The 17,492-nt window shown below is 40.4% G+C and overlaps 1 protein-coding gene across 1 annotated transcript in view; it reads right to left on the bottom strand.

Annotated features, from left to right (window-relative positions):
- LOC143032343 (uncharacterized) overlaps nucleotides 1-17,492 on the bottom strand; it is a 251,376-nt gene that overhangs the window by 89,466 nt on the left and 144,418 nt on the right. The window contains exon 3 of the mRNA XM_076196926.1: nucleotides 4,253-4,390. Within this exon, the coding sequence (XP_076053041.1) occupies nucleotides 4,253-4,390 (138 nt within the window). The remainder of the gene's footprint in view (nucleotides 1-4,252; nucleotides 4,391-17,492) is intronic.

Below are 17,492 nucleotides of genomic sequence, written 5' to 3' on the forward strand. Positions count from 1 at the left end.
ACACACACACACACACACACACACACACAGACATATATATATATATATATATATATATATGTGTGTGTGTGTCTGTGTGTGTGTGTGTGTGTGTGTTTGTGTGTGTGTGTGTGTGTGTGCGTGTCATTTTGACAAATGGAAATAAACTCCACCGCAAGGACTCGAACCTTTGCTGTAGCGACTGCTTATTCTGAAACATAGGCGATAGCATCGAGCCACCCAGGCCGTACAAAAAGGAACCACCCGATTTTCGACCGGGGGGTTCCCTGACGGTACTAGGGCAGCTCGGTCTCTATTCTAATTTCACCGAGTCTTTCTTATGGCGAGCCATCCGACAAGTTGTATGTCATTTTGACAAATGGAAATAAGCTGCACCGTAAGGACTCGAAGCTTTGCCATAGCGACTGCTTATTCTGAAATATAGGCGATAGCATCGAGCCACCCAGGCCGTACAAAAAGGAACCACCCGATTTTCGACCTGGAAGGTTCCCCGACAGTACTAGGGCAACTCGGTCCCTATTCTAATTTCACCGAGTCTTTATTATGGCGAGCCATCCGACAAGTTGAGTGTTATTTTTACAAATGGAAATAAGCTCCACCGCAAGGACTCGAAGCTTTGCCGTAGCGACTGCTTATTCTGAAACAAAGGCGATAGCATCGAACCACCTAGGCCGTACAAAAAGGAACCACCCGATTCTCGACCTCCATGAATAGTACACCCAAAACAAAGGCCTAACCGTATTGCCTCGTGTGCTTACGGGCAGTGTGCCACCGAATGTGATTAAGCACTGTCGAAGCAGATCCAACTCTTGGACATTAAATAACATGAAGAAAATAAAGATCTATACTTACAACGTAAGAACTCTCTCAGAAGACCACAGGCTGGAGAGTTTAATGGAAGAACTAGACAACATTAAGTGGGACATCGTAGGACTGAGCGAAGTCCGAAGAGCGGAAGAAAAGCTGATACAGTTACAAGATGATCACCACCTGTTCTATTACAGAGATAAGGACAAGGAAAGATCTAGTGGAATAGGATTCTTGATAAACCGAGAGGTTGCTGGTAACGTAGTCAAGTTCAGTAGTTTATCAGACAGGGTAGCTTAGATTATGATTAGATTGTGTAAAAGGTACACTCTAGAGGTAGTTCAGGTTTATGCACCAATTTCACATAGTTTAGACGATGAAATTGAGTTTTTCTGTGACTGAGCGAAGTCCAGAGAACGGAAGAAAAGCTGATAGAATTACAAGATGGTCACCATTTGTTCTACTATAGAGGTAAGGACAAAGAAAGATCTAGTGGAGTAGGATTCTTGATAAACCGAGAGGTTGCTGGTAACGTAGTCAAGTTCAGTAATTTATCAGACATGGTAGCTTGGATTGTGATTAGACTGTGTAAAGGGTACACTCTAATAATAGTTCAGTTTTATGCATCAACTTCACAGAGTTTAGACGATGAAATAGAGTTCTTCTATGATTATGTAAGTCAGGTAATGGATAAAGAAAAAAGTACACGTTGGTAATAGGCGACTTTAATGCTAAAGTGGGGAAGAAGATGGGATATGAGTCGTGCATTGGGAAGTTTGGAGTAGGTGAAAAAAATGACAGAGGCGAGATGTTAGTCAATTTTGCAGAGAACTACAACATGAGGATGATGAACACTTTCTTCTAAAGGCGTGTAGGTCGTAAATGGATCTGGAGAAGTCCAAATGGAACAACAAAGAACGAAGTAGATTTAATATTAGGAGATGAGAGCAAGAGCATTAGCAATGTTACGGTCATAAAGTCAACATAGGTAGTGACCATAGAATGGTAAGGTGTACAGCTAAATTAAATTTCAGAGCCGAGAGAAATAAACTAGTTTTATGGAAGAAAATAGGCATTGCGAAGCTTAAGGATAACGATAAGAAATTTCAGTTAGAAATTAAAAATAGATTCGAAGCTCTAAGAACTAAAATGGACACTGCCGAAAAATTGAATTTGAATTTAATGAATATCATTAGGGTATCGACAGAGAAAGTAGGAAGTACAAAAAGTATTAGAGAAAACAAATACTCCAATGTTACAAATGACCTAATTAAAAGAAGAAGAACCATACAGATTAAAAGCAGGAGAGACGAAATAGAAAGAGTAGAACTAAACAAGCTTATCGACAAAAGACAGATATTAGAGAAAAGAAAGAGAAACATGGATGAAATAGAGGAAACTATTCAAAACGGTCAAAATATTAAAGGGACCGAGCGCAGACATGTGTTAGGAAGAAAGCAAAGGATATGCTTGAAAAATAGAAATGGAAAAATCATTAAATGCAGAGACAGAATGGTAAAAAGAATAGAAGAATTTTACCAAGAGCTTTACTTGTCAAAAACTGTAGTTGAGTCAGTAAATTCACCTGTAGACGTTAGTAGTGTACCAGAGGCTACAAAGGTTAAGTAGAATTTGCTCTAAAAATTATGAAACGAGGAAAAGCACCTGGGGAAGATAGTACATCGATAGGTCTCTTGAAAGACACAGGGAAAGAAATTTATATCAGTTGAATACCCAGTGGTTACGTCAAGAAAGCGTTCCTGAATCGTGGTGTAATACTATAGTGTTTTTGCTTCATAAAAAAGAGACAAGAAGGCCTTAGTAACTATCGACCGATTATCTTGCTATCAAATGTATGTAAAGTATTCTACAAGATCCTTACAAATAGACCGAGAGAACAGGCAGGCTTTAGAAGCGGATATTCGACTCCAGACCATTTGCAGGCGATGAACCAACTAATCGAGGAAACGACAGAACACAATATACCTCACTGTTTAGCTTTTGTAGATTACGAAAAGGCCTTTGACTTGGTAGAACTTTGTTCTCCAGATTGCACATATAGAATTCTACAAAAGTACATCCTAAAGATGAACCCATGGCAACTCCTTCCACTTGTAGATATAACTTGCCTGATGGGCTTCTGAAGGGAGCTTCAGTTGTGCAAGTAAGGTGATGTTTCATGATTTCCTCCTGGATCTTAGGAGGATGTAATTCAGGGTGGCGGTGCACATTATTCAGGATTATTTCAATCGTGGAAAGAAATGGAACATGTGAAAATAATGATTCTACATCGAGGGAAGCCATTATTCCTTGGGGTTGCTTGCTGTGTAGTATGTCAATAAAATCATCAGATGATTTTAGGGAGTATTTCTTAGGGATGAAAGGGGTGATGATATTACTAAGCTGTTTGGCGAGTCCGTATGTAGGGGTAGTGATCTGTGAGATGATCAGGTGGAGGGGGGAGTTCGGCTTGTGTGTTTTGACGTTACCATAAATATATCCAGGAGAGAATTCACCGGTAATGGGAGATATATGCAGATGTTCCACGACTGCGTTATTAGCTGCGATGAGTTTGTTAACCTGAACCTTAAGTTTGATGGTGGGATCATTAGAGATTTTCTTGAATTTAGAAGTGTCGGAGAGGATGTGGTTAATCTTAGAGAAATAGTCTTCTTTGTTAAGTAAGACATAAATAGAAGACTTGTTAGCTCGTCGAATGACGAGGTTGGGGTTGTTGCGTAACTCAGAGGCGGCTTGTTTGAGTTCCGTGGCAACAAAGACCAAACGTCCGGCTACAGTGATCTAATGTCCATATATCCTGCTGAAACGAAGCCCTCACCTTCGTCCAGTACCTGACGTCTAGCTACGACCTACCTCTTCAAGTTCATTTATTTACTCATATTTAAACTCCTACCCTGTACATCTATTGTTACCTGAAGATGGTTGTATGATTCAACTGAAAGCTTGTATTTTTAATTTGTGTAATGTTTTTCGTTATAATAACACCATGGATCTCGGAAGCCTTGTGTTTGACCTCCCTTTAAGATACAAAGTATTCGGAAAATTGAGAAAATCACTAAGAAAATAGTGGATATAGAATCAGCTCTGGTCTTCAATTGAACACACACACACACACACACACACACACACACACACACACACACACACACACACACACACACACACACACACACACACACACACACACACACACACACACACACACACACACACACACACACACACACACACACACACACACACACACACACACACACACACACACACACACACACACACACACACACACACACACACACACACAAGTAATAGGGGAAAAAAAAAAATTAACTTTGCCCCACAGCTGAAGGATCATATTTCTCATCTCTCTTTACTTCTCCGCTTTGCCTTCCCCTCTCTACTCCTTCTTTGGTGCGTCTCTTACCTTCTTTCCTGATTCTCGTTTCGCATCGGTCGAAGGCCTGCGTGTTGGGGCACGGCTGCAGGTATTTGTCCGAGCAGGCCGAGTTGTCTTTGACGGTGCACTGGTAGCAGGACAGGTCGTTCTTTACTCCCTCCGCTCCTGACGGAGGAGAGAGAGAACAAGTGAGCAGGAACTGTGTTGTAAACGCTAAAACTGCCGTCAGATATCCTTCGTTTCACCTAACTCCCGACACCACCCTCGATGAATAGTAGTATATGTGAGAGGTTTTTATTCCTGGGGTGAGTTAATATCAAGTTCTGGCTCCACTCCCACTTCCACCCCCAATCCCACCCCCGCCCCCTATTCTAGTCCAAGTCCCACTCTCATTATCACTCTCACTCTCACTCCTACTCCTACTCCCACTCCCACTCCTACTTTCCCATCACCAATCCTACTCCCCCACCCCCACCCCCACTCCTACTTTCTCATCCCCAATCCCACTCTCAATCCGTCTCCTTCACCCCCACTCCCACTACTACTCTCATCCCCATTCCCACTCCTTCCACTCCCACTCTCACTCTCTTGCGCGCCACCGAGTCAAGAATGACTCGAGGCGACTCGGCGAGAAAAAGAAAAGAAGCCGAAATTCGCCCCCGAGAGAGTCATGCTCCAAGTAAGCATTAAAGCAGATACTGCAGGGAAGAACACTCGCCCACAAATACAGACACTGAAGACTCTGAAGAGATGTATATTACAAGCCCCTTATCCTTATCCTCATCCTTATCCTTATCCTTATCCTTATCCTTATCCTTATCCTTATCCTTATCCTTATCCTTATCCTTATCCTTATCCTTATCCTTATCCTTATCCTTATCCTTATCCTTATCCTTATGCTTACCTCATCCCTATCCTTATCCTTATCCATATCCTTATCCTTATCCTTATCCTTATCCTTATCCTTATCCTTATCCTTATCCTTATCCTTATCCTTATCCTTATCCTTATCCTTATCCCAACGCTATCAGTATATACTGTGAATGATTGGAATAAGATGTTCTTACATACAGGCGTATCTTTAATGAGTATGTATTTAAAATTCTATTCATGGAAGTGGCAATACTGTTTTTTTTTTAGGGGGGGGGTTATAGGAAATAGCACAAGCTGGAACCATACATGAATTTAAATCTAAGTATGGTAATTGGAGAAAAAAATGTCAGTCAAAATTGTACAAAATTCTTTGTATAATAACTGGAGTGAGGGCTAGGATCTCACGATCGCTGCTGTAAACTACAATTAGGTAAATACAATTACGGTAGGTAAAGTAATTGAATAGCCAAACTCAAATATTTGTTGAATTACAATTTTCACCATCACCTGTTTTTTCCCTTAGTGTATGCATTTCGCCATTTTTCTTTTTTAACTTTATAAGGGCTGGGATTTTTTTTTACATAGTGAAAGTGACCAAATTGTAATATTTCAAACGCCCAAGTGTGGGGTAATGGTAATCACAAATTCACTAAACGTTTTTCGCAGGCGGTCTATTAGGAAGAAACGTTTTTAATACCTGCCACCGCATTTGATGAATGGATTCAGAACAGCTAATGATCCGGTGGTACTCAGAACGTCAACGGGGAGGGGAGAGGAGGGAAGGAGAGAGAGGAGGGTGGGGGAGGGGGAGGGGGTAGGAGGAGAAGGAAGAGAAACAGAGAAGGGAGACCCTGGTCGTATTATTCCTTTTCTGCCTTTGTTTAAATTTCCTTGCCTCTTTGATCTCTTTTTCTCTTTTTCCTTTCTCTCTTCCTTGGGTTCTTGTTTCCTTCTGTTTCTTTGTTTTGTTTTGTATTTATTTCTTCAGGGCCCTTATCACTAATGCCGATTTTTCTCTCTTCATTTTTTTCTTATAATTTTCATGAACTTTCCTGTTATGGTGTTCACCCAATCCTACCTCCTCCTTATAGATGATGTCCCTTTAACCCATTTTTAGAATGGGTTAAATAATTGGAACGGTCTTTTCCTCTTCCTGTTATTGTTTCTCATATTCTGGCATAGTTACGATGAAGAGGACAACCTCAGATTTTTTTTTTGTAAAAACAGTAAACGTTAACCTTTTGCCTGTTCACTCTATGAAAAGTTTAGTTTCACGGGCAAATATTATTTCAATCAAAACATTTCTCTAGCTGAAAGTGGTAATTTAATATCAGCTCATTACAAGCTGGTTTCTTTAATCAATCAATAAAAGCTATTTTGCAAGGATGGAGGCAAATGTTCCCTCATGCCCCCCCTCCTCCGGACGCCCGCGGCATCTGTAACTTCTCTCTTCCCGTTTTTAAAGTCAATACTCTCTCTCTCTCTCTCTCTCTCTTTCACTTTCACTCTTTCGCTTACTCAATCACTAACTCTTCACTCGCTCATTCTCTTTGCTTTAGCTCCCCTCTCTCTTTTATTCTATATATCATAATTAGGTTTACACACACACTCGCACACACATACACACATACATACACATACACATACACATACACCAACACACCCACACCCACTGTGTTGGCGTGGTGTGTTGTATAACATATCGTACATTGTACTGGTGTGTTGCTTATTTGGGGAATTATATGTTTCCCCCTCTTTATAAAATTGTCATATGTTGTGTTGTTTATTGTTTTATTATTTATTGTAATTATGTGTACATTATGTATAATTGTAATTATAATGGATATCGCAAATGCGATGCGCGTCTTTTCTTGGCGCCAACTGGAGCTTGGCGGGAGTCTCGAACAAGCTCTCGTTGCATACACAAGCATTCGTTGTCAGTGGTATAAGAGAATATAGTGTATTTATCCCATAAGACTTATTTTTATTTAGCCACCCAACACATTATGGTGGCAGCGAAAAAACAATCTTTTCGGTGATTTTTTCCATTGTGAACATTCTGAAAAGACTTTAAATTGCAGCGCTGGACTATTGCCAATCATATTAGTGCATGTTTGTCTCCGTTCTTTTTCTCCTATTTTCATTCCACAGGCTAGGATTTGCTTATTTGAGAGAAGTAATAGTGCTTTCTCACTTTGGACCAGTGACTTTTTATTTAAAAAAAAAAAAAAAAAAAAAAAAAAAAAAAAAAAAAAAAAAAAAAAAAAAAAAAAAAAAAAAAAAAAAAAAAGCGGTGTTCAGGAACATTGTCACTGTGGTCGCATAGAGCGCCTAGTGATTTTATTGGGAGACGTTTCCCCCGAGAATCTTCGTGTTTGGCCTTCTTTTGGACTGATATCGCCGTCTGCTTTTGCGGGACCATCTTCTATGGTCGCTGTGTGGATTGCAGTTGGATTGGTGGTCAGATGAGGACGGATTCGTGCTTGGAGTTCAAGAAATTCTTGGTCGGCGTCCCAGCGGTCCTTGTGTATTCGCCGGCTTATGCTCCGCGTCCGAAGACATTAGCTACCTTCGTTACTTACCAGTATTGTATATTTCCTTGCCTTAGACATACCTGTATTGTCCTTTTTGATATTTTGTGGACATATTGTTGTTCATACATATATTTCATATCTACCGGTCGTGCCTTGGGCGGCCATTTTTATGACATCACTATTTATTTACTTTTTGAAATGGTACCCTTCAGTGGTTAGAATTCTTTCGCCAGTGTCGTCTTGCGTATACTTACGCACCAGTGCATTATATTTTTTACGTAATTTTTGCTAATTACGGTCTTCATATAATTTTTTTCTTCGTTATTGATATATGTATTGCATTGTTTCTCTGTTCCAATGCTTCTGTTTGTGTGAATTATATCATTATCTTACGTTCGTGTCCCATGTCCATGTGATTTCTATATATTATTATTATTATTTTTTTTACATTATTTCATGCTTTGTGCAAGTGTGTTGTATTTGCATTATTTCTTGCTTGGTATCGGTGTTTTCGTATGTTATTACGCAGTGGGTCACAGTTGTCAAATCCTATCATGTCTCAGTCAAAGTCTAAGTCTAAGTCACAAACCTCATCTGAGACAATGGCGCACACATTAACATTGTTGCATCAAGACCCGTCGGTTATGAAATTCTCTGGTCAAGATCCCCATTATAGGGCGACTGATTTTATCCGCCAATGTGAGGACTCAATAGTGCATTCTAATGTGTCGACGGGGCCTGAAAAGATCTCCTTTGTGAGGTCCCAGCTTGTGCCAAATTCTCTAGCATCGGAGTTACTTTCGGCGTCGTGTTTAGATCCCAAATCTCTGGATTATAATTATGACATCTTTAGGTCTAACTTCCTTAAACTTTTTTCAGATACCCCTGGTGGTGGTTCGTTCCATTGGTGTTTCAAACTGGCTGATACTCTCGTATCCCGACTGGGCACTCTTGATTATAGACGGGCGCAAGCTCAGGCCAGTATAATTATTGTTGATGCTTTAGAGTCACTTTCACATTCAGATTGGGTAGATAATGGCAATATCACTTTAGATAGATTTCGTCTTATTTTGGAGTTTTTTGCCATATATTCTTTTTTTGGTGCCTTCTGAGAGAAGAGCTGCATCTTCTCTCAAGTATACGACTGATGAGACTATTGTCTTTTGCGACAAAGCTTTCCTTTAAACTAGGGGAAGTGCCTTCTAGTTCCTTATGTATTAGCAATGCTCTTCAACATGCCTATGTCCCTTGCTCTCCTCAGCCCTCTCAGTCTACAGTTCCTACTCATAGTTCCCCTCAATCTACAGTTACCCCCCCTCCCATATTATGTACCTTTTGTAACAGGTCTGGTCATTCAAGCGAATTTTGTTACCGCCGTAGGCGCCAGGTACACAAGTCAAGACTGTCCCCTGTTCGCAGGAGTGTACCTACTGTTTCTTCTAATATGTCGCATGACCTTTCTAGAGTAGAACCTCAAGGTAGACTCAGTTATTGCCATATCCATGGTCATTGTAAACACTCGACTGATCAATGTTTCAAGGTTTTGAAACTTAAGGATGAGACTTCTCAACAGCCTCGTCAATCCCATTTTCACCAGCGCGTGTTTCACAACCCAAAGAGTTGACCAGCAATGTTCGGTCTCAAATAATTCCCTTTGTGGCTGTTGAGTCTTCTCAATTACTTACCTTTCAATTTCTTACTAGGGATACGCCTCTTTCTGTCAATGTAGATACTGGTGCAGAATGTAGTCTCTTAAGTAGTAAGGCATATTTTGCTCTACGGGAATTGTATAATCTCCCTTTATCTCCCTTTTGTGATAATTTGCATTCTGTGCGTGCAAGGTTCTCCCTTGCTTGTTCTTGGATCTGTTTGTCTTCCCTTACAGTTTCCCTCGCATGCTACAGTCTTCAATGTCACTTTTGTTGTTGTCTCTGGCATTGCCCTTAAGTGTGATTGTATATTGGGTATTGATGCTCTTACAGCTCATGGCATAGATATTTCTCCTAGTCGCTGTGTAGTGACTTTTTGCAATTTTGATATCTCTGCATCATATAGGCCAGTTTCTGTTTGTGATTCTACTGTGCTTGATCAGTCCGCACATGTGCCTGTACCAACTTCTAAGTGCTCTAACCCTGTTTCTCATTGTGCTGCTGTTGTTATAGGAGAGCATCTTATTGAACCTTCAAATTCTGTTCGAGTTCCGGTGCGCGTCTCAGGTGCCCCGATAGGGTCTGACGTTCTCTCTTTGCCTGACTCTATTCGTATTCGTCGGCTTGCCCTAGAAGGAACTCTCTCCACTATTCGCGAGGATCATGTTACCACGGCGATGGTAACCAATGTCACGGGTGCTCCTATTCCTCTCTCTCCTGGCAGTCACTTAGGCTCCTTTGAGGTGGTACACGTTGCTGCTTTCCAGGATTCGCCTATTATAGCAGCTTCTGTACTACAGTCTCCTCCAACACGTGACCCTGCTCACTTAGCTTCTGAGTTTGCCACATTTGTAGGCGAGATTGATTTTCCTGAAGAGACGCCTCGTCTCCTTGACCTGTTAGTTACTCACCGTCAGGCTTTGGCTTTACCAGGTGATCCGTTAGGGGTTACGGACCGTGTGGTTCATAGAATTGATCTTCAGCCAGGTACTCGTCCTGTTTACGTCCCCTCTTACAGGCTACCTCACTCTCGTCGGCTTATAGCCCAGTCCTTGGTTGACGATTTATTGCGTGAAGGTGTTGTACAGGAGTCCCACTCAGAGTGGAACTCGCCTCTTCTCCTGGTGCCTAAGAAAGATGGATCTTTTCGTCCTGTTGTTGATTACAGGAAAGTTAATGAGGTCACTCTTCCAGACCATTATCCTCTGCCTATCTTAAGCGAGCTTCTTCAGTCCATTAGCAATGATAATACGGTGTTCACCACCTTAGATTTAATAGCCGGTTTTTGGCAGATACCCCTGGAGGAGAAGTCTCGTAAAGTCACGGCCTTCTCGACTCCCAGTGGGCACTATGAATGGCTTCGTTGCCCCATGGGTTTGCGGAATGCTCCTTTGACTTGCCAGCGCTTAGTTAACTCCATTTTTATGGCTTAGTTGGGAATGGACTTTTTGTTTACCTGGATGATTTTATTCTAGTTTCCAAAGATGTGGAAAGCCACTTTACTAAGTTGTCCATGGTCTTGCAACGTTTTGCTGAAGCTGGGTTGAAACTCAACTTACCCAAGTGTTCATTTTGTCAAGGCTAGTACCCAGTTCGTAGGTCATGTTGTAGACAAACATGGTATCCACACCACAGGTGATAAAATCAAGGCAGTGAAGGACTTCCCTATCCCGAAGTCAGTTGAAAATGTACGTTCCTTCCTTGGACTTGCAGGATACTATCGTGCATTCATTAAAGACTTTGCTTCAATTGCTTCCCCTCTCACTCGCCTTCTCAAGAAGGACTCTTCCTTCCAGTGGCGTGATGTTCATCAGCATAGTTTTGATTCTTTGAAACTTGCTCTTACTGCAGCGCCTGTGTTGGCCTTCCCTGATTACAGTCTCCCCTTTACCATTTGTACAGATGCTTCTGGTACAGGCATTGGAGCTGTACTCATGCAACAAGTAGATGGATGTAGACCTTATGTTATTGCATATGCTAGTCGCATTCTTAATAAGCATGAGTCCCGTTACTCTGTTACTCATTTAGAGGCCCTGGCAGTGGTGTGGGCTTTAAAGCACTTCCGTGATATCCTTTTTGGATATCCTATTACGGTCTACACGGACCACACTGCTGTCACTCAGCTTTTTAAGGGCAAGAATCTGTCAGGCCACCTAGCCAGATGGTTCCTCACGATCGAGGAATTCAATCCAACCCTTAAGCATATCCCCGGGCGTGCGAACCACGTTGCTGATGCACTTTCACGGAATATCCCTGTTACTGCTGTTACCGTGATTCATAACTTTTCCCTGCATGATCTGGCCAAAGCTCAGCGTGAAGACCCTGTTTGGTCTGCAGTCATTTATGCTTTGGAGTCTGGTGATGATTCCACCTTACCAGCTTTACCAGTACCTCTGTCCCAATTTTCTCTGCAGGACAATGTTCTCATTCGTAACGTGGAAGTGTTTGAGTAAGATGTGGCACAGCTAGTGATCCCTGAGTCTCTAGTTCCCTTGCTCATGATGCCCCTCAGGCTGGTCACCCAGGTCGTGACAAAACTCTGGCTATGGCATGGAAGAAGTATTATTGGCCTAAATTGCGACTAGACATTACCTCTCATGTAGCCCGGTGTAGTTCTTGTGCCCAGAACAAAGGTTCTACGAGCACTGCTCCCATTTTAGAGTACCCTACTCCTTCTCGCCCTTTTCAGACTGTGGCTATAGACCTTTTGCAACTGCTTCGTAGCACGCAAGGCTCTGTTTATGTCCTTGTGTGTGTGGACCACTTTAGTCGTTTTGTAGTCTTAGCTCCCTTACGTAACAAATCTGCACCAGTTGTAGCACATGCTTTAGTTTCCCATGTGTTGTGTCCATACACCACTCCTTCGGTGCTTCTTAGTGATAATGGGACGGAATTTAGGAACGAGGTTTTGGCAGGTATTTGTGAACGTTACGGCATCAAACAGACGTTCGTGACTGCTTATCATCCAGCGTCCAATGGTCTTGTTGAGAGGACGAACAGGAAAATTTTAGAGATCCTACGTCACCTTGCTAGTACTTTTCATGAGTCTTGGGAGGATTGCCTTCCCCATGTCAGTGCTTTTATCAATAGCACCGTTAATGTTTCTACGGGCAAAACGCCTCATTTTGTTATCTTTGGAGTTGAGAAACGGCTCCCATATGATGTGCTTGACAGCCCTGCTCGTCCCCTCTACAATTTAGATGACTATAGTAAAATCCAGAGTCATGTGATGCATGCCATTTATAATTCTGTAAGAGATAAACTGGATGCTTCAAAGGCCGACATGTTGAAACAACAACATGCTCGTGCAAAACCTGTGACCATCGGTGTTGGTGATCATGTTTTCAAAAGCATGCCTGATCGCCAGTCGAAATTGAATTGTAAATTTGAGGGCCCCCTTTTGGTGACTGAACGCCTCCACCCTAACAAGTTCAGGATTTTTTACCCTTCTACAGGCCTTGGCGAGATTTCACACTCTGATAGGCTCAAGAAGACTCAAGTGCCTATCCCTGCCTTTACCCGGCCTCCTCCAGGGCCCACTGTAAGAACTATGCCTTGTTTATCTACCCCTCATAATTATGACCTTTGGTCAAGGGGTCCTGTAATTACCTAAACTTTCATTGTGTATTGTTATGTATTCTTGTGATATTTACCATTTTTTGTGTGTGTCCCTTTCTTGGTTATAATGTGTAACTATTGTTTAGCTCTTAAGTGTACTATCTTGAATTGTATTTTGTCGTGTTTAGATATTAAGTATCATGTCCCGGACGTCCGGCAATTGCTGTATTTGTATTTTGTGTGTGTGTCCCTTTCTTGGTTATAATGTGTAACTATTGTTTAGCTCTTAAGTGTACTATCTTGAATTGTATTTTGTCATGTTTAGATATTAAGTATCATGTCCCGGACGTCCGGCAATTGCTGTATTTGTATTTTTGTTAACTGGCGCCAGTCTTATGTTCCTTTCTGTGTTTGTATGTATTGTCTTTATGTAATTAATTATGTATGTGTTTATTTAATGTATTGGGTGTGCTATTGTATCCATTTTTCCCACACTTTTGTCTGCCACTGTTGCATATGTGGTGTGTGTGTGGTTTGTCCTTGTGTATTTTGGATTCTCCTTGCCTCGGTCAGTCTTTTTCTTGTTTGCTCGGTGAGGTCACCGAGTGGTGCTGGCCGAGCGATGTGTTGGCGTGGTGTGTTGTATAACATATCGTACATTGTACTGGTGTGTTGCTTATTTGGGGGAATTATATGTTTCCCCCTCTTTATGCAATTGTCATATGTTGTGTTGTTTATTGTTTTATTATTTATTGTAATTATGTGTACATTATGTACAATTGTAATTATAATGGATATCGCAAATGCGATGCGCGTCTTTTCATGGCGCCAACTGGAGCTTGGCGGGAGTCTCGAACAAGCTCTCGTTGCATACACAAGCATTCGTTGTCAGTGGTATAAGAGAATATAGTGTATTTATCCTATAAGACATTTTCATTTAGCCACCCAACACACCCACCCACACCCACATCCACAAACAACCCATCCACCTACACACCCAGACTCCCCCACACAAACACACACACACACACACACACACACACACACACACACACACACACACACACACACACACACACACACACACACACACACACACACACACACACACACACACACACACACACACACACACCACACACACACACACGTACACACACACACACACACACACACACACACACACACACACACACACACACACACACACACATAAATACACACACACACACACACATACACACACACACATTCACACACACACACACACACACACACACACACACACACACACACACACACACACACACACACACACACACACACACACACACACACACACACACACACACACACAGGAGTCCAACACGTGATCCAAAAAGACACGTTGACCGTTATAGTGTAAAGATGTCTCAACTAGAGCTCCCGAGAAATAACGGAACTTCACAACTATAAATATAACAGGAAACCTAGTTTGTATTAAATGGGAGGATACCCGTGATGATTTAATATAGTAGAAATAGTGAATATTGAAGAAAATGAAAAATGAATCGAAATAGACCAGGAAATGACGATGAAACTGAACTCATCGTAAACATTGAAAGAACAGAGACATCTGCTGGCACAATACCGAAGCGTAGTGTAAACATCAAAACACCATTGGCATGATGACAAAAATTTTCTTTTTTTCTGGATTTAATAAACATGACAAAAGACTAAGTAGAATTATAGATACAGAAAAGGAGATGAGGTCATGGAATCAAGAGATTATGGAATTCAAGAAAGAAATTATGCACCTAAAGAATGAGTACAACGAAACCTATAAATTACTGAGGGAGTTAAAGAAAGAAATGCGGAAATAAATAAAGAGGTAAGTGATTTGAAAAAGGAATTAGAAAAAAATAATTAAAATAGAATGATGAAAAACAAAAATACTACCATTAGTGAGACCTTAAAAAAGAGGCGAATAAACAAATTAAGAAGGTAACCGTAAAGGTTGAACGAAACATAGGAGAGGAAGACTTACAAAAAAATTAGAAAAGAATGGAAAAACAACAATCAAAACCAAGAAATAGCTTTCAAAGAAATAACCCAACAACAAACGCAGGAGAATACCAAAGACACAGTTATTCAAATAATTAAAGAGAAAGAAAATTAGGCTAGAGATACAGCAGATAAAAAGAAGTGCATAAGGTATAAAGGAAAAACGTAACCTAGTTAGGTATTTGAGAGAAAAAGAATAGAAGGAATCAGCAAGGAAAATTTTGAAAGCAGTACAAGACGTAGAACAAGAATTAGAAAAGGAAATAGAAGAAGTATATAAAATGGGACGATGCTCAAAAGAAAAATTCGACCTCTAAATATCAAATTAATGTCACAATTAGTAGCAAAAGAACTATTAGCAAAAGCAGGAAGTTTGGCTAATGAAATTTAACACAAGTAAATGCAAGGTAATGCACATAGGTAAAAATAACAGCAAGTACGATTACAAGTTATTTGGAAATTCGTTAACAAAAGTGGATAGTGAAAAAGATCTCGGCGTAATTATCAGTAACGACCTCAAATCATCCAAGCAGTGTATTTCAGCCTCTGAGAAAGCAAATAAGATTCTGGGATTGATTGCGCGATCTTTTGATTTCAAAAGTCCATCACTCATTAACAAGCTATATAAATCGTTAGTTCGTCCACATTTGGAATATGCTGTTTCCGTATGGTCACCGAATCTCATTAAAGACATTGACAGACTGGAAAAAGTACAACGGCGAGCCACAAAACTGATTCCAAATATCAAAAATAAATCATACGAAAATCGACTTAAGCACATGAATCTGTTTTCCCTAAAAAAGCGTAGACTCAGAGGTGACTTGATACAGGTCTTTAAGATTTTAAAGGGAATTGACAACATCAAAAGTGACCAAATTTTCACATTGAATGAGAATCAGACAAGAAACAATGGTCTCAAACTGTCCGGAAATAGATTCAATTTGGAAGTAGGTAGAAACAACTTTGCCAACCGTGTAGTTAATGAATGGAATAAACTTCCTGCACAGGTAGTGCAATGTAGTTCAGTTCGAAGCTTTAAGAATCATTTAGATAAATACCTAAGTAAGATGCTGTAATTATTATAATTTATGTTATATTATTTGTTTTTGTTTTGTTATAATTTGTCTGTCTGATTTTCATTTATTATTAGTTATATGTCAATTTATTATCATTTACTATTTACCTGTTTGTTTGTTATTCAACTATACCAATGCATTTATTTATGTATTTTAATTGTTATTTACATTGTTATAGTTTTAATTTATTATTAATATGATTTTTTTTTTTTTTTTGCATCCGACCTAGATATGGATCAAAAGGTCTCCTGTCGGCATGCTTTGCCTTTGTAATCCTTTGTAAAAAATAAATAAACGATGAGGAAAAAGAAAAAAAAAAACAGGGGACGAAAAGAACGAATTCTATTGGAGAGTACTAGACATGAGGCTAAGAAAATGGTATATTAAAAACAAACAAACAAACAAACAAACAAACAAACAAACAAACAAACAAACAAACAAAACGAAAGGAACAGAGAACGAAATAGACGCACACAGTTCTATGTCAATTACCACCTATCGTCTTCATCCATGAAATTATCTAACCTTCTCTTAAAAGAATTGATAGTTTCAGTGTTCACTACATGGTCACTAACTCTATTCAATTCGTTAACTACTCTATTGATAAATCACTTCTTGCGTATTTCTTTTTTAAATCTAAATTTATCCAATTTAATCCCATTACTGCGAGCCTTGCTCTGTTGTTTTAATGTGAAGACCTTATCTGCGTCACCCATGTTTAAGCCCTTGACCCATTTGAATAACTCTATTAGATCACCCCACATTCTATGTCTTTCCAGAGAGTGCAAGTTAAGGTGCCTAAGCCTGTGTTCGAATGAACCCATGTATCATTTTGGTCATTCTCCTCAGTACTGATTCTAGTGAATTAATATTCATTCTATAGGATGGAGACCAAAAATGTACCGTATAATCAAAGGTGGGTCTAACTGTCGCCAGATAGAGTTTAATAACTCCACCTGCAAATTTGTTTGAAACCGTCCTAGCAATGAATCATAATGATTTGTTAGCTCTTCTCCTGGCAGTAATGCACTGTTTCCTTGATATAAGATCAGGAATCGCTTACACTCCGAAGCCTTTTTCACGTTCTGTTTTCTTTAAGATTTTTTTATTTAAACACGCACGCACGCACACACACACACACACACACACACACACACACACACACACACACACACACACACACACACACACACACACACACACACACACACACACACACACACACGTACACAGACACACACACACACACACACACACACACACACACACACACACACACACACACACACACACACACACACACACACACACACACACACACACACACACACACACACACACACACACACACACACACACGTAGACCGATTCACAGCGAAGATTAGAGCTCCGAAGAAGAAGGGAAATTTTTGTGGATATCAACAACGAGGAAGTACCTTTTTGTATTTATAGGGAAGGTGTGTAGTGGGAAGGTGATGAAAAAGGAGAAGGGGATGGATTGCTGAGGGAAATGGAAGGAAATGAGGAAGGAGGC

Source organism: Oratosquilla oratoria, chromosome 13 (genome assembly GCF_046742065.1).
Source record: "Oratosquilla oratoria isolate Oo_2021 chromosome 13, ASM4674206v1, whole genome shotgun sequence".
Classification (NCBI taxonomy): Eukaryota; Metazoa; Arthropoda; class Malacostraca; order Stomatopoda; family Squillidae; genus Oratosquilla; species Oratosquilla oratoria.